The sequence below is a fragment of the Pholis gunnellus genome, assembly GCF_910591455.1.
Source record: "Pholis gunnellus genome assembly, chromosome: 8".
Classification (NCBI taxonomy): domain Eukaryota; kingdom Metazoa; phylum Chordata; class Actinopteri; order Perciformes; family Pholidae; genus Pholis; species Pholis gunnellus.
This window is the reverse complement of record NC_136534.1, coordinates 8,900,688-8,923,195: the sequence shown is the minus strand read 5'-3', so window position 1 is coordinate 8,923,195 and position 22,508 is coordinate 8,900,688. Positions and strand designations below refer to the sequence as shown.

Sequence of the window (22,508 nt, the reverse complement as noted above, 5' to 3'; positions counted from 1 at the left end):
ACATAGGCCTCGGTGCTTTGGAAAGGCTTTCTTTAACTTGGCCAATACAAACGCTTTACACAAGAAAAAGGCCCAACAAACAAACCTGTCGACTTTGGGTCAGGTTGTTGATCACTAGCTGATAAATAGGCTTGAGGTGGGTTACTTGGACACAGCTAGCCAGGCTCCTCTGCTTGCTGATTGTCTTCTAACTCTTGGCAAAGAAAGTGAAAATGCTTATTTCCCAAAATGTTGAACTATTCCTTTAATGTGCACAAACAATTATACACAAGAGTTAATGTTCAGCAAGTAAAGTTTAATTCCAGGTACTGTAAAGCATTGCAATCTCTTGCGGAACTTGGCCGAGCAATGTGCTTCAGTAATAGTTATTCTGCATAAGTAAAACTTATTGAAGGAAGAGAAGCAGAAACATGCATAGATTTTAGGGTTATTTTTAAATGATTTCAGACTCAACATATTAACATATTCACTGGAATCCTCTGTTTTATGTCCCAGTGACTTCCACCTCACACAGTGTCACGGACTCTTTTCTTCCAGGAGTCACAATGTTTACGTAACGGCCTTCCATCCCGCTACACGCAAAGGTTGTGGAGGCCCCAGCTGCCATACACGAGATGACAGCACATCTGACGAAAAAGAAAACAGAATTATGAGTAAAACTACATCACAAGACAAAAGGCTCTGCTTAGATCTCAGCACTGGATCTATTATAGATACCGATGATGCTGTTGGAGTGAAACATATAGGTTTCTGTTAGGAAATTGTGAATGTCAATGGCCAATTAAGCGGGGGCATCAAAGTCCGTGGAGGACTGAGTCACTTTTCCACCTCTAGGAGTATTAGGTCCTAGATAAAGTCACAAAAGTCATTAAAGATTGGGGAAGGCACAGAAATATTACATGTTTTGATCTGACCAAAGCCACCAAATAACAGGCAATCAGCATGTTTGAGTGAACTTCTACTGTGACTGTCTGCTCAAAGTCATCTATTTGACACTTGATTTGGTACAAAGAACACTAGTTGGAGCAGTGTTTAATTATGAAATGTGATATTGAAGATAGACTAGGAAAGGCACACATATTACATATTGGGGAAAATATCAATAAATTGATTGAACTTGTCTGTCCGAGAACAGCCAACAAGACAAAGACCACAGCTAATTATTTTTATAATTTTGTGCAAAGAATGATTGACAACGGCTTGATTTTATAAAAGGCCTTGTAAAATAATACTTGTTGTTTTTGTATCCCATTCAAAGGCCAATGTGCTTGTCTGACCATAATATTGGTCTTGAGGGCACACAGATAGGGCACACCCTGTGTTTGCTCAAATAATGGATGAAGGTAACAGAGACAATGTACAACTACAGAGTTGATATGAGATGTATCTGCTAAAAATGTAATGAAATACAATGAAAGAAAACACAAACACAAATCTGTTTAAATGCAACAATTCTATATAAATATAAGCATAAATAATGTGAGTATACTGACTGAATTGTGCTCAGTATGCTTTTGAGAATCAAACCGCAGGCATTGATCCTTCTGGAGGATGTAGTTTGTGTTGGTTTTGAACTGTATTGCATTGCACAGAGAGATGTTACTGCCATTACGCCCACCGCCTGAACATTATAGCCTTCATGAGGGTTTTATTCCAGGACTGTTGTATTACAGTAAACTGTCTACTATAATACAACAGTCCTACAATAGTCAGTATCAGTTCCCCTGGGAACTTATTTTATTTTGTAGCTTGGGTTTTCTGCCATTGCAGCATTTTTCTATTTTTTAGAATGTGTTGTTCGTGTTCGATTGCATTGCCTGTATTCGATTGTATTTTCCATATTTACAGTGTGTTTTATTATGTGGCCAATGTGATGGGAACTTGATGAAGATGTTTTTACTGAGCTGTTAGGGCCACACTCTACTGTAGTTTCAGTTTCCTTGCCATATCTGCTTTAACTGTACTTTAACCATAGTGTAGTTACAATAACCACCATCTTTTTCTAAACTTAACCACACCTTTGCAAGCACATACATATGAAAAACAAGTAAGAACGTATGACGTATAACAGGAAATGACGCCTGTAGTGAGGTGATAATTTTGTTCTGTAAAGAACAGGGAAATAACGAGACGGGCAACAGGGAGTGTGCTGATCTGCTTGACCTCATTATAGACATGTTTTAAAAATACATAAACATTTCTGAGTTACACAATCTCAAAACAGTCTCTTTCTACAGATCAGTATAGGAAATCCCATTAGCAAAATACTAATCTCGCCACACTTATACATATAAAACTGCATTGAACACATACTTAACCAAACAACTTTTAACATGACAGCCGCCATACCAAATACTTCAAAATAAGACTGTGATTGGTTCGAAGAAACACAACAAGCAAGTGCATTTGTTCCCCCCTGTAGTAGAATGATAATGTGTCGAGCCAGACCTTTCTTTAGCGCTAGCACAGTGATTTTGAGACCTGGTCTGGCTTTGCGTGACTTTAACTTTTAACGTTAACTTTTTTTTTTTCAATGTTATTGACATTGACAAATTGATAGGGTTTCATTCTCAATATTGGAGTAATTTTAGTTCAAAATGCGGGTGCTGTGCAGAGAAAGAAGTCAAGAATAATAGGAACTAGAAAATGTCATGTGGCTACTGCCCAAAGATGTTGCAATATATATGCCCATATTACCAGCAGTAAGATGTATCATTGAGGTTCATGTGAGATATCGCTTCTCTCATTTCTGCATTTCAGATTCATACTCTTGGAAATGACGGTAACACAGTGAAATTAATTCAATTAATTCAATTTAATTTCTGACAAATCTTTAGTCAAAAAAGTAAAACAATAAAATGGCATATGAATACAATAAATGGCATATCAAGTACATGCAGATTGCTTGTAATGACAGGAAAAGTACAGATGTAATCATTACCATGCAACTTAAGGTGGGGCCATGGGGGATGGGGTCCCGACTGCCCCATTGTCTGTCAAAGCGACAGTAGAACTCGTTCAAATCGTGTGTAGGTAATTCATGGAGTGGGGGGGCTTTGTGGTTGGTGATCGGTCTGACCTCTCCAGACAGAAGCAGAGTCACTTGCTGAGAGCTGGTGTTGCAGTTCTGCTGTAAACCTGGGTTTGTTTTCGTTGTTGTAACTCACCCCGGTGTTGGAACACAGCTGTCTTCCCAGAAGCTAATGTATGACGTCACAACATCTGTGTACTCATCCAGACTGTTGGTAGCAGTCCTGAAAACATCACAGTCTTAAGCCCGCTTTGTATCTATTATTCTATTCAGCTTTTATACTCATCAAACAATTCAGTTAGCTCTTCAACCTCTGCATTATTTATGTTTCTACACCCACCCACGCACGCACGCAAGGACGCAGACACACACACACACACACACACACACACACACACACACACACACACACACACACACACACACACACACACAAATACGAACATCGTCCCTCCCTTAGCCCCTCCCTCTTGATCTAGTGGCTAACTGTTACGAGGGCGAGGCAGCATCTGGCTCTGGGTAGCCAGAGTTGGACCGGATATTAGACGATTGCATTAAAAATAAAAGCCTAAACTATTTCCTAATATTGGTCATGTGTATGGAATCCGTTGAAGCTACTTTGAATGTTTCACAAGTTAATTCCCTGGCACTTTTGTGTTTTTCACATTTGTTTCATAATTGTAGGTGTGTTTGTGTTCCACGTGTGGGAGGCTGAAGATGAAAACGACTTTTGTTGATGTCTGTTGATGTGAAGACTTCCTTGAGATTGAGATGGTTGATATCAAGGAGTTTATCCTCACAGCAAATCTCATGACAGTGTTGATACCCTCTATGTCCTTGTATGGAACATTTCTTGGAATAATATTTATACACATATAAACATAGTGTGGAATGTACATAGACAAAAATACAAGCCAAGTGCTGACATTGGCCAGAGCCCTGTAAAAGCCAAGTGACTAAACCAATTGTTTTTCTTTTGCCCATCCCAAAAGTAAACCTGCATATGGACTTTTAGTGTTTGTGGCCTTTTCCTGACTTTTTATCTGTAAAGCCAAATGAGTGTTTTTCCAAATTATTTAGGATATTTATTCATCTATTTTAAGATGCAATACAACTGTGATAATTGTGTTAATTACTTAAGATGAAGTCCATGTTCTGTTATTGAATATTTGTGTATTATATTTATTTTGCAATGCTCAGAGTTCACGGAAGGGATATCTCATGTTAGGTCATCTCATATTATGACATATAACTTCAGTACAATATATTATTCACTTTGGCTCCATTAAAAAAAAGCTGAGTAGCCTGTGTGTTCGACGGTGCTTTTAATTTGAAGGTCTTTACCGGAATTTCCGTATTCATTCTCCGTGACCTGACTCTGAGGAGAAATTATATCGAATGTAGGACTCAACTTGCCCAACACACTTTGTGGAAGCAGCAGTTTGAGGAAGAAAACTTGACAGATCTTGGAATTTACCCATTCAAGAAAATACTTGAGTCCAACGGTACAAAGAGAGAGTTGTTTAGTTTGATAGCCCAAGCTGTTGCATTATGGACCCCTCTAAGTCTGCGACCGCTCCTCCGCCGGAATGGGCCGGTGAGAAGTCTACTATGGGCCATGTGCCCCCTCCACCCTACCAGGACTACCCGAACCCGGGGTACCCTCAGCCCGGCCAGGGATACCCTCAGCCCGGCCAGGGGTACCCACAGCCCGGCCAGGGATACAGTCAGCCCGGACAGGGATACCCACCACAGCAGCAGGTAAGAAGCTGTTTGTCTGTACTATCCTCCTACACCATATGTACTTAATTTGTCTATACTTAAGTTATTAATACTGTAATTTGCTTTCTGACAATTGAGGCAGTGCGATTTGATTTGTTCTGTGTTGGGGGATATTGGGGGGGGGGGAATGAAAAATGACATGTGCAATGTATGACTATGTACTCTGCTTTTGAAAATTTACAAAAAAAATGTTATTGCAAATAATAAGATACTACTCCTCTCCCCATTACCCTGCTGAAGCCAATGACAACACATTGTAATGTTGGTATTTTCTATAGAGTTCTCTTCATGTGTTAATGTAAAATAGAAGTAAGAAAATGATTTTGAAAAGTAATTTGAGCCACAAACGGATCATTCATAATGTAATTATCTTCATAAGAGTCCTGGTGGCAGGGACTTTTAAGAACTCTATGTTATCCCACTGAGCAAATTAAAAGTCCGTTAAGATTGATCAAGGTTACTAAAGATTGGAAAGTGAAAGTTAAGAAGACGTCTAGTCTTAGCCATAGACGGTCATCAGTCACACAATAATCGTCTATAATATGACTGTAGACTTATAACATTAGTTAATTCTCACTTTTAAACTACTACTAAAATACAAAATACAAATATTAGAAATGAAAATACTATTCTACATATTTTTTTAAATAATATATAGAATTTTTAGACATTGGGCATTATGTAATATGTTGAACATTATAAAAACTATTTTGAATGAACGCACTAAAGTGCATTTAACAGATAAACAGAACTGAGCATACACCCTTTTCCCAGGGCTTCACCTGACAAGAACAAGTCGTGCTAGAAATCAGTCTGGAGATGATGGCAATCTTCATAAGCAATATTCCACAATAAAAAGATGCGTAGCACAAGTTATTGATCGACAGCATAGTCATTTAACTTCATCTGTGGTAACAATTGGGTCATGACAGCTGGGCAGATGTGGGACATGTCCTGTGGTGTAAAAGATTGAATGGTGGCATAAAAGGCCCTCTGAGGTCTGCTGGATGCCAGGTATTTTCTTTGACGGATCAGTGTTTAATGAATTAACTTTGTTATGATTCATTACAGACGTCGATCCTATTAAGATAATAATGAAAAGAAATTCAGCCAAGGATTATCACAGTTTGTGCTTTAATATATATGGATGATCTAAATATCCAAGTTGAATTAATATGAAGTCTCTTTTCTTTTTTTCCCTGATTATAAAGAAATCAGCTGAAGACCACCTCTTTGGTCACGAAAAGCACCAAACAAATCTGTTCAAGAAGCATGTATTTCGTCATTAGGGCCCGCTGTGGTTCAAATGTAGTTTCGTTTCTTGTTAAACCTCCCAGTTTACCGTAATTCATTCTCTACTCCAGAGATGGGCAAAAATACATCAAAATGTATTTTGATACAAAATACCCCCAAATAAATGATTACAACAAAATACAAAATACAAAATACTGGTGCCAGAAAATGTAACAAAATACATCTATTTTGTATTTAAAATATAGGAAATACTTTTTTCTGGATTTTCTGTTTTTCACAATGTGGTATAGCAGAGCATTCAGGTTTATATAATGTACACAAAGCTCTGGTGAACCCCACAAACAGGAAGAACAGTCACAGAATGTCAGTGTAACTTAGCAAAGCTATTGAAAGACAACAACTTGATTATGTATATATATATATTTTTATTAATGGGACTTAACAGCCCATAAACTTTGGTTTGTATCAACAAGAACATATTTATCACATATTACATACAAGCTCCCAATCTCCCTCTTCCTATAGCTAGCTACTCGACTGATAAGCTAACTTGCTAAACACTGGCTATGCACTAGCCTAGACCACATGCTAGCGTCATTAGCATGTTAGCATCGATCGCTAGCTTGATATTATAACCATCACCATGCATATAAAATAGGCTATGTAGCCAGACCCAGACATAAGTTATACATCAAGCTAGTTGACATCTGTCACACTCAGATACAATATTTAACTTGACAGATAATCCGTTGAACTTGAAGATCTGAAGACTGAACTCGTGAACTGTTTTTTGATTCATGGAGAAAGTATTTTGAGTATTTTAAATACAAAATTACTCCACTCTGAAGTATTTTGTTACAAATTACGTTCGACTTTTAATCGGCCCTATCAAATACAAATTACAAAATACTCAAAAGTATTTGAAATACGTATTTCAAATACAAGTAATAGAAATACTGCCCATCTCTGCTCTACTCCCCCCTCCTCCCCCAAAACGTGTTTTCATTGTCCCTGAAAGTGAGTTTGTCTTGTTTTCCCGGGGTGTGGCCTGCAGGGCTATGGAGCTCCACCGCAGTATGGAGGTGCTCCTGGGCAACACCAGTACCCAGGAGGACAGCAAGCCACCGTCACAGTCCAGCCCACTGTGTACGTGACCCGAGGCCCGCTGGATAACCCTGTCAACGACTACTTGTGCTACTCCATCTTCACCCTGCTGTGCTGCTGCCTGCCACTTGGAATTGCTGCCCTCATCTACTCCATCTCAGTGAGTTTGACTCACATTTATTCACAGTAAATTGCTCATGTATACACAAAGCAAAATGTCCCCAAACCCAAGTCATTTCATTCTGAATATGTGCCAACATGCTGCAGCTGAACCGTGCACGTTTAAAAAATACATTATACAAGTAAGATATATAAAGCAAAACAGATGGCATCACACATTTCTGTATTGAAACATGTCTAATAATTCCGGTAGCGCTGATGTCTTTGTGTCTCGAGGTAATGTCAGTGGATTAATGAGATTGATTTGAAAAGAAAAGCTAAAGACTCAGCTAAAGAATAGCTAGGTGAGCTTTCTACTTTCTCTGCCACAGCCTGAATTAAAGCTACAGACCAGAGGATGAGGAAAGAATTTAACATCTTGTCTAAGGTGAATATGTAAATAATTTATAGAGGACACGGGACACGGCAGAACGCATTTGCATGTGAGCGGATGAGTGTGTGTGTGAGCCAAGTTTGGGGAAGTGAATGTGATTTACTGGAAGGGGTGGAGATCTGTGAGGAAGAGAGCAGAGAGAGGACAGGGAAGATGGTGTCGACAATAAAATGGAGAAGACATTTTGTCGTCCTGAATGTGGCCTCGGTTACAAACATAATTTGCTAACTTAAGGGAGGTTAGCATTAAGCTATACATTACCTCCCTTTAGCAGTGATTCCTCACTTTATTGGTAGTCCCGTCTTTTTGTTGGGTGAAGTAACTCAAAAGTTAGTGAGTGTCTCGGCACTTCTTCGGGAGGAAAGGTTGACTGATTGTTTCCATGTGGTCGATGTTTAGTCCTCACAGGGGGAAACATTCTTGTGTAACTTCCTACACAAATCTATCAACAATTGAAAAGCCAAATACAACATTTATTCAACTCTGAAACATTTAAGTATATTTACTGAGAGCCTTACTTGCACATGGAAAGTGGACTTTCTTTGAAGCTTTAAATGTCCTTTGAAATGTCTTTTATTATGGAAAATGTCTCATGGGGTTTCGGCTTGTTTACGTGCAATGTGTGGCATGAGGAATGTTTAATTATTAACGAGAGCAATGAAGTATATGGGTATATCATACACTGCAAAAAACATCCATCTGACCAAGTCATTTGTGTGTATTCATTTCGTGTGTGTGTGTGTATTTGTGTTACTGGGTGCGTGCAACTTGCGGTGGCATACCTTTTATAGCAGCAGCAGTTGTTTGACTTTATTTTAAGACTTACTCCAGTCAGTTTGGTATTCTCTATTTACCTTGATGTTTGAAAGCAACACACAGAATAGAGTCCCACGTGTTGATTCTACACTCTGTCCTCTGATCTTTAACAACAGACTTTGTTGTTCCATTATATTAGAGCTCAGTCCTCTCCTGCTCTTCAGTGAACAATCTCTGGTTAACATGTACACAGAGCAAAGTCCATTGAGGTCAGTTGCTGGACAGTAGACCCTTTGACTGGTCCCAGTGTCTGCGTCTCTAGAGACAGAATACCGCGACTGTGACAGATATTCAGCCAGCATCCTTGTAAGGCTGTTACGGTAATGAACATGAACGTCAGCTCATAGAAAGTTACGCAAGAGGACGTCAGCTTATGTTTTTGTCATTGATTGAGCCACATGCACACCATGACTGATATATCTGTGATAAGCTGAAGTCGTCTGAGCCCGATTAGATAAACATTGTTTACATTTTGGAGGATCTGTTAGCTGCGAGCAAATTGCATTTGAGGTCAAGTCAGAATTTGGTCATTAGAAGGCAAGATCTGATGTTATGAGGTTATATGTGTGATGTTTATCGTCGATGGACAAAAGCTCAGCTAGCTGTTCTCACCACTGGAAAGAGTTGGCTGATTTTGTTACAGCAGTGTGTGTACAGGGTCAATGCATTCTGGTTAATGATTCTGAGAAGAAGAGATTTGATTTTGTCAATTGGGTCATGAGAGTTAAAATGTTAAGATCTTGTCGGTTGCTTATGTTTGGACAATATTTACATGTGGGACTTTTTTGTAGATTTCTTAAAATGAGATATTGAAAACTGTATGAGCAGTCAGTACTGAAACATTGTCTTTTTTCATATTTTTGGGGAATGTGGGTGAACTGAACCTTTTTAAAAGACTGGCAAGTTCAAGCATCGTCCTCAAAGGGTTAAAAACAGAACCTTGTGTTGATGTAAATTCAGCTTTAGCTCATAAAGCCTTGTGGAAAACCCTAGTATGACTTACTTACAATGCAGATACCGTGCTTTCCCAGTCTTCATCATTTCTCGACCTGTGCTCCCAACCTGCAGAGTACATGCTTTTAGATTTAGCAATATTAGAAGTTCTAACATATTTCACAAGCATTATTCATGCCTTCCTGTCAAACTAAAATACACGTAGTCTTACAACAGTTTCTTTCTTGTCATCCATTACTTCAGATCTTATAACACTTCACATGTATGAAATGATAAAGAGCTTTGCAAGGGTCCACATGAAAAACAGGCCATGACAGTATCTATTTCATGAAAGTAAAATAAAAATCTAATTATTCTTTCTTAACAGAAAACAGAAAACAGTGTCAGATCGACACTCTGACAAAACTCACTTTTTGTGAGATTATAGCGGCATGAATGAATAGCAGTCTCTCCAAAAAGACAGGGAAATGTTGAAATGTATGAATTAATTTGTAGTGCACATTGCTGTTAAGTTGAACATATATAATGTATTTTGTAACCACGGTAAACAAAATAGTGTGTTTTGGCAGTTAATTTGTATCACATTTTGAAATGGCTGTGTCCATGTGGTTCCACTCATTTAATGTACAGTGAAGAAGTACATACAGTAACTTAATTAGATTATCCGTAGGCGGTCTGGAACAAGAACAGAAACAATACTAAGCTGTGCGCATATTGTAGGAACTTGGCTGGTATGTACACAGCTGTAACAGATTACACTTTCCATGATGTGTTTACACGCCTCATTCTGGCTCTCAGTAGATAAGGAAATAGAATTTTATTTATGCCTGTAATGACCTCTTCTGCTTAAACTTTCCACTACCTTTGAGGTGGCAAGAGTCATACAGCCATGCTAGCCACTCTGTGAGCTTTGAGCTAAATGCTAACATTAGTATGCTAACATGATCACAATATAGAGTCATTAGTTTTATGCTTATTTGGTTTTTGGTCTAAAATGTTGGCCTGATGACAGCACTAGATGGGATCCCCAGAATTATTTTTATTTTTGATTTATCATTGAGGTACCATTAAGGTCCCTACAAAATTGAATGGCAGTCCATCTGAAGGTTGTTGACATATTCCAGTCCAGACTAAAGTGGACGACAGACGACTAAAAACATAAAGCCGACGTTATGAGCCGTTTAATTGCCAAAGTATGTTGCACATACAAGGAATTTGAATGCGCTCCAGAGATGGAGGAGCAGAGGATGGACTCAATGACTGTGTAGAAGTGCACCAACATTGTCTTTGGCATGTTGAACTTCTTCAGCTGCCTCAGGAAGTGCATCCTCTGCTGAGCCCTCTTGGTAATGGAGCTGATGTTCAGCTCCCACTTGAGGTCCTGGGTTATGATGGAGCCCAGGAAGCGGAAGGACTCCACGGTGTCGACGGGGGAGCCACACAGGGTGATAGGGGCAGGTGTGGCTGCGTTCTTGCGGAAATCTACAACCATCTCCACTGTCTTTAGAGCGTTGAGCTCTAAGTTATTAAGTCTGCACCCGGTCCAAGTCCTGTGATCCTTGTTTTTTTGGGGGGGACGGGGATGATGGTGGAGGCCTTGAAGCAGGCTGGTACGTGGCATGTCTCCAGGGAGGTGTTGAAGATGTCTGTAAACACCGGAGACAGTTGATCAGCACAATGCTTCAGGGTGGAGGGGGAGACAGAGTCTGGGCCGGCGGCTTTGCGGCGGTTCTGACTTCTAAACAGCCTGTAGGAATCTCTCTCCAGAATAGAGAGAGTCGACACAGGGAGGGGGGGGGGGGGGGGGGGGGGGGGGGCACTAGGATAGGTGCTACAGAGGCATGTGCCCCTGCTGAGTTGGGGGAGGGGGACCTGGTGGTCTGGAGCTGGTTAATGGAGCCATGGGGGAAGGGGTCTGGACTGTACCATTGTCTTTCAAAGCAACAGTAGAACTCATTCAGCTCGTCTGCCAGGTGTAGGTCATTCATGGAGTGGGCGACTCAAGGTTTGTAGTTGGTGATAAGTATGTATGAAAGTAAAGTAAAATCGGTTACATTCGGCCATTTCGGTGTGTTGTTCAAATGGTTTGAAGCCCGGTAGTTCTCTGATCTTTAGTTGTAACATCATAACGATCCATTATAGAATTTGCACAATGCTCCATTCATTTTTCTTATTCTAAAAGTATTTGGCCACACAGCTTAATGGTAAACTTCACAAGGAAGTTGATCCACAAATGTTGCTGTAATAACAGCATTTCAAGGTGGGGCTTAATAATTAACTACAACAGTCATGTGGGGTCATTAATGATGTTTGGAGAGGGCGTCTTTGTTTCAGTGTGAGCGTTTGTCTTCAGTATGTGGACACACAGCTGCACAAAGACACAAACACACAAATGCCAATAACCCCGGGTTCCCAGCGGTATTTCTCCGTGAGAAAAGTAAAAAAAAAATGTTTTTAATGTTTATTCCTGGGTAATACAAGGATCTCAATAAACAATCTTCAACCATGCAGGGATAACACCGTAATCAGCAGTAGAATGAAGTCCACTTTGTTGAACAGTTAAAAATCATTTGTTGATCCTCAGTGCAGCATCATGTTCCTGCAGTATTTCCTGGAAGTCAGACTCGTACTACTGTTGACTTCTGTCCAGTTGCTTTAGCTCTCTGTAAGTCTTTGTCTCTGTAAATCCTGCATACTGAGCCAGCGCCCACTTAAATACCTATGTGGAACAAGTAAAGACATGACAAACAACACAGCAGGGGCACAAACACCAACGTGCAGCCAACCTGAATGGCAGAGTTTTCCTTCAGAAACACTCTAACCGTGTGGTTAAGATGACAATGACAGGAACAACAGACAGGAAGGAAGATGCTCGGTTCCCCAGTTTGCTTTATTTCCGTTTCACCAAATTTCTTCTGGGTTTGTTGTTGCTCAGGAAAATGGTGTTTCACAAAGTAATATGTACAGTGATGTATCACATTAGCCGCAGTGTGACGTTCAACTTTTCTGAAATGCCCTGCACTGTAAATAGCATCATAAACCACATGGTCACAAAGACCTAATCAGTGCGGCACTACTGGGACTTTCCCTGGATTTCCCTTGAAAAGTGTCTGTTCGTGGGTAGCTCGTTGTGCCCACATTATTCTCTTATGTACATAATAAGGGAACTGGATGAAGAGGAAGGCCTAGAGAGAAGCAGAAGAAAGATACAGGCAAAAGACAAAAGAAAAGCAACTGAAAGAAAGTGGCCGAGACTTTGAGATCGGGGAGCAGAGAAGACAGAGACAAAGACGGACAGTCATGTCTTCAGCTGAAAGGCCAAACAGAAAAGGAGGCAGAGACGGAAACAAGATAGGAAATAACAGATAATGACAGGGGGCGTGGTGGGGGGATATGGAGCTGGCTGCTGGAATCTGTCTCACTTAGCATTATCTCTCAGGCATTTCAACCTCGATGGTAAAGAGGGAAGAGTTACCTCTCAAACAAACCTGTCTGGAACTGACTTAAAATGTCCATTTTAAGTGTTTCTGCTGAGAAAAGCAATACTTGGACAATATAATTCAACAACAATGATTCTGATTCTGAGAACGTTAATTAATTGCACCATTGTGTGTCAGCTCTCTCTTTTGTTGGACTTTGATAATGAAGAGAAATAACTTTCTGCTGGACTCAGGATGAGACTTGAGAGTTGAAGTTCTCAACACAGCAGCGACTGGCGAGTCCGGACAACAGTGGCTTTTGTCAGGATCCAACACCAGCGGTCTGTGTGTCTCGCTCCAAGCCACTCCAAGCGGTCCTTTGTTTCCCAAAGCATGAGCTTTTCCTCACAGTTTAGCACTTATTGACAGTGGATGGACATCCAGACAGTAACTTGCAGTGTGAAGCCATGATCTGCACTTCCTGTCCTTCTGCAGAAACACAGTGCTGCAATAATACAGTGAAACCCTCATGTTTAGGGACATTTATTATTACATGTTATAGATAAAAGAATTCACATGCAAAATAACATTTCTGATTTAAAAATGTATTTAAAATATATATATATATACAAATTCGATAATCTCTGACAAAGTATGCAAGTCAAATTCTCCAAATGATGAAATAGCTCTACAACATGATTGTTGCACTGTAGCTGTATTTCGGCGGATAGTTTCACCATGAGATAATATCCGCTTGCTCCTCTTAACACGCAACACTATTGAGCTCTCCATTTCCTGAGATATTGCATGCAGCCATTTCCCATCAGAATGAGTCCAAATATAACTCTTAGGAATGCATTGCTTTTCTAGAGAGCATTGCGCGCTGTTAGCCTGCCAGTTTTAGGGATTAATGTCCCACCGGAGGCAGCTAAGTGTTAAACCACCGAGCTGCAGAGAACAACATGAAGTCAAACACCTGTTGTCTGCCAGTCAAGATGGCTGTGAGGTCATGAAGGACTCTGCAGAATGGCGTGCTGTATGTGATCATAATCATGTCTGTTTACTGGAAGGCTTTGACTCTGAGGTATACGAGTAGTGTTGAATTTCTGTTTGTGTTAAACGTGATACCAAACAGTCACATATTTAAGCAATATCAGCTTACTTTTGTGTCTTGATGAATTTATGTTTTGATAATGCTCCACTGTGTTCACCAGTGACATTGGGTGATGGGTACATAGCGTACAGTTGGTTAATCAGAGCCTTTTTTTCTGAAAACAGCTGCCTGCTCTGGTTGGAATCAAAGAGCGAAACCTCCCCCAAAATAATCCAAACAATGGGCTGAAAGCTCTATCGAGCAGAGGGGAGCTGCAGAGTTCAGTGATAATTCTCTCTTCACCCACGCTGATAACAACATGTCGTGATTTTCTTTCTCTTCTGTGGGTTTCCCCCCAGAGTCAGATTATAATACCTCACAGAAGGGAGGTTTTAAAGACCGACCCAGTGGACCTTTGAAGTTGAAAATCGCACAGAGCTCACTTCGAGGAGGCAGGCCTCCCTGAAACTGGCTTCGGTCTTGAGGCCACGCCTGTTTAGCCTCCATAAGCAGCAGCAGCCACGTGAGCTCTGGTTTCCTAAAACGTAGCTGCAGAACACAGAGCCCGTGTCCCTGCATCTGTATGTAACTGTGATAGTACGAAAACAGGGACGCGTGTGCAAACCAGAGGTACAGCGGAGCGGTTTCACAGAGTGGAATGCGTTTCGTCCTTTGACCTCGCCTTCAGCGATGTCAGATGAAGGCTCGGGGCTGAGTCAGGTTGGAGTGAAAGGATGGGGGAGGTTCTTAGCAAAGTGATGCGAAGACGGACGGACGGAAATATCCTCCGCCATTGTGACTTTCTTTTTGTCTTTGTGCGGGAGAAAGCCCTTGCAGGATGTTGGTATCAGTTCCATTTTCTCTTTCATCAGCTCCATTGACTTCTGCTCTCTGTGATTTTCTCACAAATATCAGCCCCCTGCTCCCCCATCCCCCTCCTTCCCCACAATGACTCAGGCTGCTCTCATGCACAGCAAACCACAGACAGACACTGGCCATCAGACAGGCCCACTCACAGAGACAGAGCACTCAGATATTACTGCTGGCAGGCAGCCAAACAAGCAGAAGCAGGAAGAGGCATCAAATACAATGAAAGCACCACTGTATCAGTCTGTATAATATAATATAGTGATCCAAAGATGCAGTCAAGCCGCTATTCCCCCCCGAGTCAAGGGGTTTGATTTTTATCAAACAACCTTCAATATTAAACTTCTTACAGGGCATTTCAGAAAACGTTGTATTCTTAGAGGATTCAAGAGGCTTTTTTTGTTGTTATTTTGTAACCAGAGATGGACACCTGCTCATCCTGTGGTTTCTCCCATAGTTAAGAATGTTTTTGTTAATTTGTCCGAATCATTTCCTGGTAGAACTTGTGTAATTTGGTACTAACTGCTTTTTGCTGCTATTTTTTTGTTGTTGTTGTTGCTTGGAACAAAAGCACCATTCAACTACAAAGTTAATATTAATTCAATTATTACAGATTGAAAGTGGTGCTTTTGTGTGATTCTTCGTGGAGATACTCAGTTTTACAGGCCTGTTGATGAAAACAACTGATATAGAAACAATGTAAAAAATATCATCTAGACGGAGGACAATAGGGGCGATTGCATCTAATTGATTTACTTTGAGGGGTCAACGTTCTATTATTATTGTTGAGTTATATTACATGTTGTCATAGGTAGAAGGAAGCATCAAGGTGTGGAAAAAATAAGTGACCACAGTATATATAAAAACGTTTTATTTATTATCCAAATTCCACAACATTTCACCACAATAAATGAATAAAACAATAAACCAGCACTACAATAAACCTTCTAGTGATGTGACAGTGCTGAGCCCACGGCTAACAGCTCCAGACAGCATCTTTCCCCGACACAGACTTTTTATCTAATCTAATCTAATAAACAGAAATAAATATATATATATATATATATATATAAACATTTTTTGCCAAAAGCAACAGAGGCACGGTTTTTGCAACAGGATACACAGCTGTGGCTGAAAGTGAGCCAGACCGCTGCTGGTTATCATAACCAGCTTTACTAGAGCAGACTAGAGCCTTCTCACGACACCTACAAAACACACACACACACACACACACACACACACATTCCTGCATCACTCTATTGTGTATATGACTGGATTTGTCCTGAAACCCAGAAAAGAGTTATCATTTTTGCACTTCTGATTCCCTCGTCTCAAAGTCAACGTTTTGTTCCATAATATGTCAGTAAATACCTTCGTCGTGACTTTGAAGCTTTTACGTGTCTAACAAGTGGCTGAATGAGACTATAAAACCTTCATCACAGCCTCATGTGACACAGTTCGTTTACGACCTAACGTTAGCTTTTAACTTCTGCCAAATTCATTCACACTTCAGAAATCATGGAAGTGTTGTTCATTTGTGAAGATTATCTTACTGATCAAAACCTGTAAGTATCATAAACTTGTGTTTGCCACAGAACTATTTTTCTGCAATAATCCAAGTTCCAATGGAAAAATCCCGTTGGCTTTTTGTCAAGGGGAAAAAGTGCAATGCTCCTTTCGGGGCTGGCTTCCAAAACACGTCATTCCTGCAGCACTCTACAGCAGTGTGGTAATGAGAGGGGGAGTTTGATTTGATTCAGGCTCTCTGGCTACACTCTTGATAAAGGCACAGGGCTCACCAACCCACAACAGGCCTCTTGCTTCATGATCGAATCTATCAGCACATGTTTTGATTAAACTGGACACAAACCACCATCATCATTTCCTTTTGTAAGAAATCAATCTTCTTATGACCTTTTATGGGTTTTTTGTCCCAATATTGAGATGCATTTTTTACACGTGTCAGTTTATCTGAAAACATCTGTATTCAGTCTTTCTTTTCCTCCTTCATCTACACACTACATGGTATTTGAATAGTGGAAATAAATAAGAGATTAAAGCTGGGTTCACCTGCTCAGTTTGTATTCAAAAGGGACTGTGTGCTTTACATACTATCCCAAAATCTCCTGAGCAAAACTTGTTTGTAAATCTGACAGATTACAGTTGAAAATGTAACCAGTAGTGATTAGTTTCAGTTCTGCTCAGCGGTTGGCAAATAGCGGAACTGTGTTTCTCATACACTGAATGTTTTTACAGACATGACTGTTAGTCCATGACCACGTCGTCGAAGAAAAGATTTGACAATTAAAAATTATAACTGCAGAGGGTTTTTGACAAACTCTGCTCTCAAAGTGAAAAACACAGACTTTGTGAAGATGGAAAGCAGAAGTTGAGTGAAAAAGATCCATTTTTAATTGTATCCATATTACTAATATATTATAATTATATCCATATTACTAATACATTTTAATTGTATCTGTATTACTAATACATCATTAATAATATGAATGCATGTCTCTCCACACTATATTATTGTGGACATGGTCTAAGTCATGCTATTCCATAAAGCCAGACGAGACTCTTTATCTTATCTTTACGGTATTTCTCTTTGATTTAAATTTTTGATTTGATTTTCGATTTCAAAATATTTTTCAGGCCCGTGAAGCCAACCGTTCCGGGGACCAGAATTCGGCGGAGCGGAGCAGCAGGATGGCCAGGACACTGAACCACGTGGCCCTGGGACTCGGCATCGGGTTCCTTGTCCTCTACATCGTTTACATTGCCGTTGTGGCGAGTCAAGTTCACTAAATCTGTTTCATCATCTTTCCCATATTTCTAGTTCAGGTAATTAGACCACATGAGGAACATTCCTGGTCATCGGGAAGAATTTTGAGTTGAAAATATGGAACCCTGAAGTCCCCAGATTGTCTGAAAGTCAATGATAGATTAATCCACAGAAGATGTCCATGTAATCCATTACTCTCCAACACTGTAGAGAGTAACCAGTACAATCTTCCACAGATTCAGATTTGTTCAACATCTGTTGTGTCTGTGATTTGCTTTTACTATGTTATGACACATCAAAAATCAACTAAAATATATTTTTCCAACTTTGATGCCTTATAAATTCACCCTTCGGTCAGTGTTGCTCCACCACACATGGTATTATCCAAAGTGTTTTATAATCTGTGTTTGAATAGTAAAGGATAATCAAAATATATCTTGAGCTGAGTTCTGTTCAGTTTTGCAATTGAAAGATTGAGATTTGTCTGATTGTACGATGGCGGACATTTTGCTGCCCTTTCAGAGGAATTGTTGGCTGTAAATATTCACTTACAACCTCGAGCCTTCTTAAAAGTATGCAAACATAGAATAACATACTACTAACCAAAGGATACTTCAAAAATACTCTCAGAAGTAGAGATTTGGCTTTGAATGGCTTCTGCTGACCAAGGGAAAGAAGAGATGTTAAGCCTGTTTGTGTACGTGTAGTGCACACTACGAGGTGATCTACTCCTCTATGAATTGCACAAAAGTCCTCCTCTTTATTCCAGCTGAACGGGAATGCACAGCTTCACATAAAATCTGCAGAAATTTAGCAACAGCGGAGCCAATATGGCTGGCTCAGCCAGTTGCTCCATCAGTGGCTCTGGCTCTATTTTAAAAGCATATCGTTTTGTGTGTTGGTGTTGTTTGTCATGCAATGTCTGTATGTTCTTTTATTAACCAAAGCTGAAAAAGTAAGATTTACTGTATACCACATTTCTTTATAAATAAAGTGAATATATTGAGAGGGAAAAAAAAAAAATGTTGTGCCGTCTACTCTGTTTAGATGATTTATATCTGACCAGTACCAGAGTCCAGAGCCTAGAAGTCCAGCTCTCTGAGAGTGGCACTATTCAACTTGAACTGATTCTACCAAAGGCTGGTCTTAAAGCAGTGTAACAGAAAACAAATGTGCACTCTGCAGTCAAACAAATATTCCTTTGTGGACTTTAAATATTGGCGCCTCAAGTTGTAATCACATGTTGTAGTGCGTCTGTATACAATTTCATTGGTAAACAAAAAAAGCACACTATTTCAGAGGTATGTTTGTCTCTGTAGCTGAGGTTTCTTGAGTTGGAGGAGAAAAGTGGCTACCTCCCAATTTCAGGTAGAGGCTCAGGTTCCAGGGAATAATAGACAATTCTAGGCACTACCTTCCCTAGAGGTTTTCAATCGTACTATAATGCTTTGGCAGGTATTATATTGCATTCTGTGTGGCATTAAAGGGTCTTGATAAAGTTAAAAGTAACTTGCAGATAACCTGTTGTGGAAGAATGTTTTTTTTCTTTTGTCCAGTCAACATCTCAGGCTAGCCTGAAGCTGCCTGTACCCTCTGTAGTTTAAAGTGCAGGCATCATAACTGCGTCAGGGTTTTGAGTGTCAACACAGAATTGTTTTACTACATTGTGTAAGATGTGCAAGAGAACGAACTGACATGACATCCGTAGCACTACAGCTGTGGGGTAGAGAAACGGTCTGGAGAGTGCGTCATCATGAGTTAATGAAAGTGATCCAAGGCTGTTTCGGGAAATGATTCGCCTCGGTTTCCTGCTCTCACAGCCCCTCCCTCGTTGTTTCCTTGGACACAACTTAATGTCCCTCAAGAATTAGAAGGGGAGGAGTACTGGCATAATTACTTTATATTCTTCTCCTACATCCTACTGGCCTAATATCTGTTTATATTTTTTCATCATGAATATACTGCTTGTATAACCCCAGACATGTGACAAGGCTCAATATACTTTCAGGTTTATCTCATTTTTTTTTGTACCTGGAGTTTTTGCGATCAGACTAATCAGGATGAGATCTCTTTGTTTGGGACCAGATATGAGCAGCCAGCCTGTTGACTACTCAAACATGTTTAATTTTCTCCTTTTTCATATGATGAAGTAATGCAACTGGATCAGCGTGTTGTGACAACTTGTGCACGTGGTTTTCTATTTTTAAGGGAACTTTATTTTAACCAGTGAGCTCAAAATGGATCACAACTGGGATCATTTGTTAAAAGAGCTTTTTGAAGTGTGATCAGGCATGTATTCATGGATCATCATTATGTGGCTTTCCGTTTGATTTCATCCAGTTTAATGGAGGATTCCTTATAATAAGTGTTTTGTATTTAACTTGTGTTTGCATAGCTGCCTATTTTGCACTCTCTATATTTTTTAAAGGCCATGTAGGGGCAAGCACTGCAAATGAGCTTCGGCTATAAATGTATCTGATTTTTCTTCCTTCCCCCGCTCAGGATTCCTTATAATAAGTGTTTTGTATTTAACTTGTGTTTGCATAGCTGCCTATTTTGCACTCTCTATATTTTTTAAAGGCCATGTAGGGGCAAGCACTGCAAATGAGCTTCGGCTATAAATGTATCTGATTTTTCTTCCTTCCCCCGCTCAGTGCTTTAGTGAAAGTGCAGTTGTCTGTGGTGAATGATTCTCTGCAGGCCTGGTTCATCTTCCCTGCTTGGAAGCCATTAATAACAGCCAATATCTGTCATTTAACTTCAAATGACGCAGCGCAGGCTGACTGAGCACGCAGGAGGCCCCGTTTCTGATGATGTCAACTGCTTGACAAAGAGGAGCAAGGTGCTACGGTGGCACAGGTTTGACACATTTACAGCCGTTAAAATCTACCATAATCCATCTTCCATAGGAAATAGGCCACCGACATGTGTCAAGTAGCTTGCAGCTTGCTTACAGTATAACCACTGTGCTCAATAGTCTTGTGGTTGCTTCACTACACACGAGTTTTGAGAAGGACCACGAGTAGCAACGAGCCGCACTGTGGTAATAATACTGAACATTCACACGGCGCCTCACGGAAATGTCTGGTACAATAAGGTGTTGTTTGTATAGTACATGTAGAGAGATGAAGAAAGTATTTTAATAAGAAAGCTACCGTTGCAAAATTCCTACTTTTAAAGAAAAGAGTTACTTTGCTGAAAGTCACAGTGGGTTACATTACATTATATATGTCATGGCAGTGTGTAGCTTCTATTTCACACTTAACTGTGTTGTATATTTATCATGAGCTCAAACATCCATAAAATGAACCATAATTCATATTTAAAAGATATATGAGTTCAGCACTTTCCAACCACTCGACTGGTCGTGCCTAACCAAGCTGCAACCTAACATCCATTGTATGCTCCCACATTTGATGCTGTGAACCTCAATGCCACATTGCAGTGACTTTCATTATGTGTGCTCTGACTCATATTTGCTTTCAGTGGTGGTGTACTGACGGTTTTCTGTCATGAGATCACACCATGCTGATCATGTTTCAGAAAGTATTCATACAGGTACAGGTGCTAGGAGCTGATTCAACACAGGCAGTGGCACAAAGGTAAACCCAGTTGTGTCCTTTCATTTGGGCTAATAGGGAGGGTGCACACAACCTCCATCCCTTTCAGCACTGACCTTTCTGGGTTTGGCTTCTACAGCTGGTCAGGATATGAATCGGGATCAGGTAACTTCATTGTTTGTTCAGTGATTATCAACTTCCTCCTGCAGAATTTCCAGTAAGGTAAAAACACGGTTAACAGCTGTGCTGTAATAGGACTGCACCACTCGCCATATTACTTCCCTTTATTGGAATGTTAAACAGCAATATTGATGCGGTAAGATAAGGAACAGGCATTACAAGGGAGCAGCCGTAGAGAACACATGCTTTTCATGAACAACCCTGTAATGCTGCTGCAGTGCTTCCGGCTCAACAATGTGCTGTCTGCTGCCTCTCACTGGCCATAAACAAGCATTGGACACAATAAACATGCAAGTCAATACAACTAGAAAAGTACAAGATTGAACGTGTGTCTGAGATAGTCTGAACAAAGCTCACCATTGTTATGTAAATGTGGGCTCTGTTACTGCATAGCATTAAAATATGCAGGTGTCTGTGTTGTGTCCACTCCCTGCCCATTGGTCAAAGAAAAGCCAAAAGGTCTTGTTTCTATACAGTCTACGCTTTATTGAACATATGCAAATAAGTACAAATGGAAAATAAAGTCAAACCTTTTTATAAACAGGCAAACAAATGAAGTCTCCCTTTCAGCGATTAAATACAGTACAATACGTAAAGTGACATCACAGAGTACATCCTTCAAAGTCATTCGTGGAGTTCCAGTTAGTTGATTTTTTCCCATCAATTCTACATTCCACAGTTTTGTTTAATGGAAACTTATCTCAAGTGCTCTTGAAGCACTTAGAGCTGGCACCAATGTTGGTGAACAAATCATTGCTTCTGGAACAACACTGGTCAGCAACCTACAAATCCTTGTTTACATCACTGGCCCTTACTGGAACTTATCTTGTGTGTTTAGAGAAAGCAACAGCAATACCAAATGTATAAAGAAGCCATTGCACCAACAGATGTGACACCATATTTTGGCTAAATACATACACGCATCAAGCTGCTTAACTCGGTTAACCTTAGGAGTTAAGAATTACAGATAACTTAAGGTCAATTAAGTTTATCAGCTGATTGTGTACTGCACGTGAAATAGATGTACTTTGTTGTTTGGACCACACGCATGAAGTATCACAAAAAGCATCACAGACTGAAGGCCATACTGAGTGAGGACAGTACATGAAG

General features: G+C 40.1%; 1 protein-coding gene across 1 annotated transcript; it reads left to right on the top strand.

The window, feature by feature from the left end:
- The first annotated feature begins 4,409 nt into the window (after positions 1 to 4,409).
- LOC306700369 (uncharacterized protein) lies at positions 4,410 to 18,669 on the top strand. The gene is made up of 3 exons (XM_079165378.1): positions 4,410 to 4,792; positions 7,122 to 7,331; positions 17,529 to 18,669. Exons 1-3 carry the CDS (start codon positions 4,583 to 4,585, stop codon positions 17,679 to 17,681), a joined length of 573 nt encoding a protein of 190 aa, XP_079021504.1. The 5' UTR covers positions 4,410 to 4,582; the 3' UTR covers positions 17,682 to 18,669.
- The last annotated feature ends 3,839 nt before the right edge of the window (positions 18,670 to 22,508 follow it).

What these genes read in the sequence shown, in the direction of transcription:
- LOC306700369 (XM_079165378.1), top strand. Translation starts at nt 4,583, where the DNA reads ATGGACCCCTCTAAGTCTGCGACCGCTCCTCCGCCGGAATGGGCCGGT. An exon ending in GATACCCACCACAGCAGCAG is followed by an intron (nt 4,793 to 7,121) that starts GTAAGAAGCTGT and finishes TGTGGCCTGCAG; the next exon opens with GGCTATGGAGCTCCACCGCA. An exon ending in CCCTCATCTACTCCATCTCA is followed by an intron (nt 7,332 to 17,528) that starts GTGAGTTTGACT and finishes AATATTTTTCAG; the next exon opens with GCCCGTGAAGCCAACCGTTC.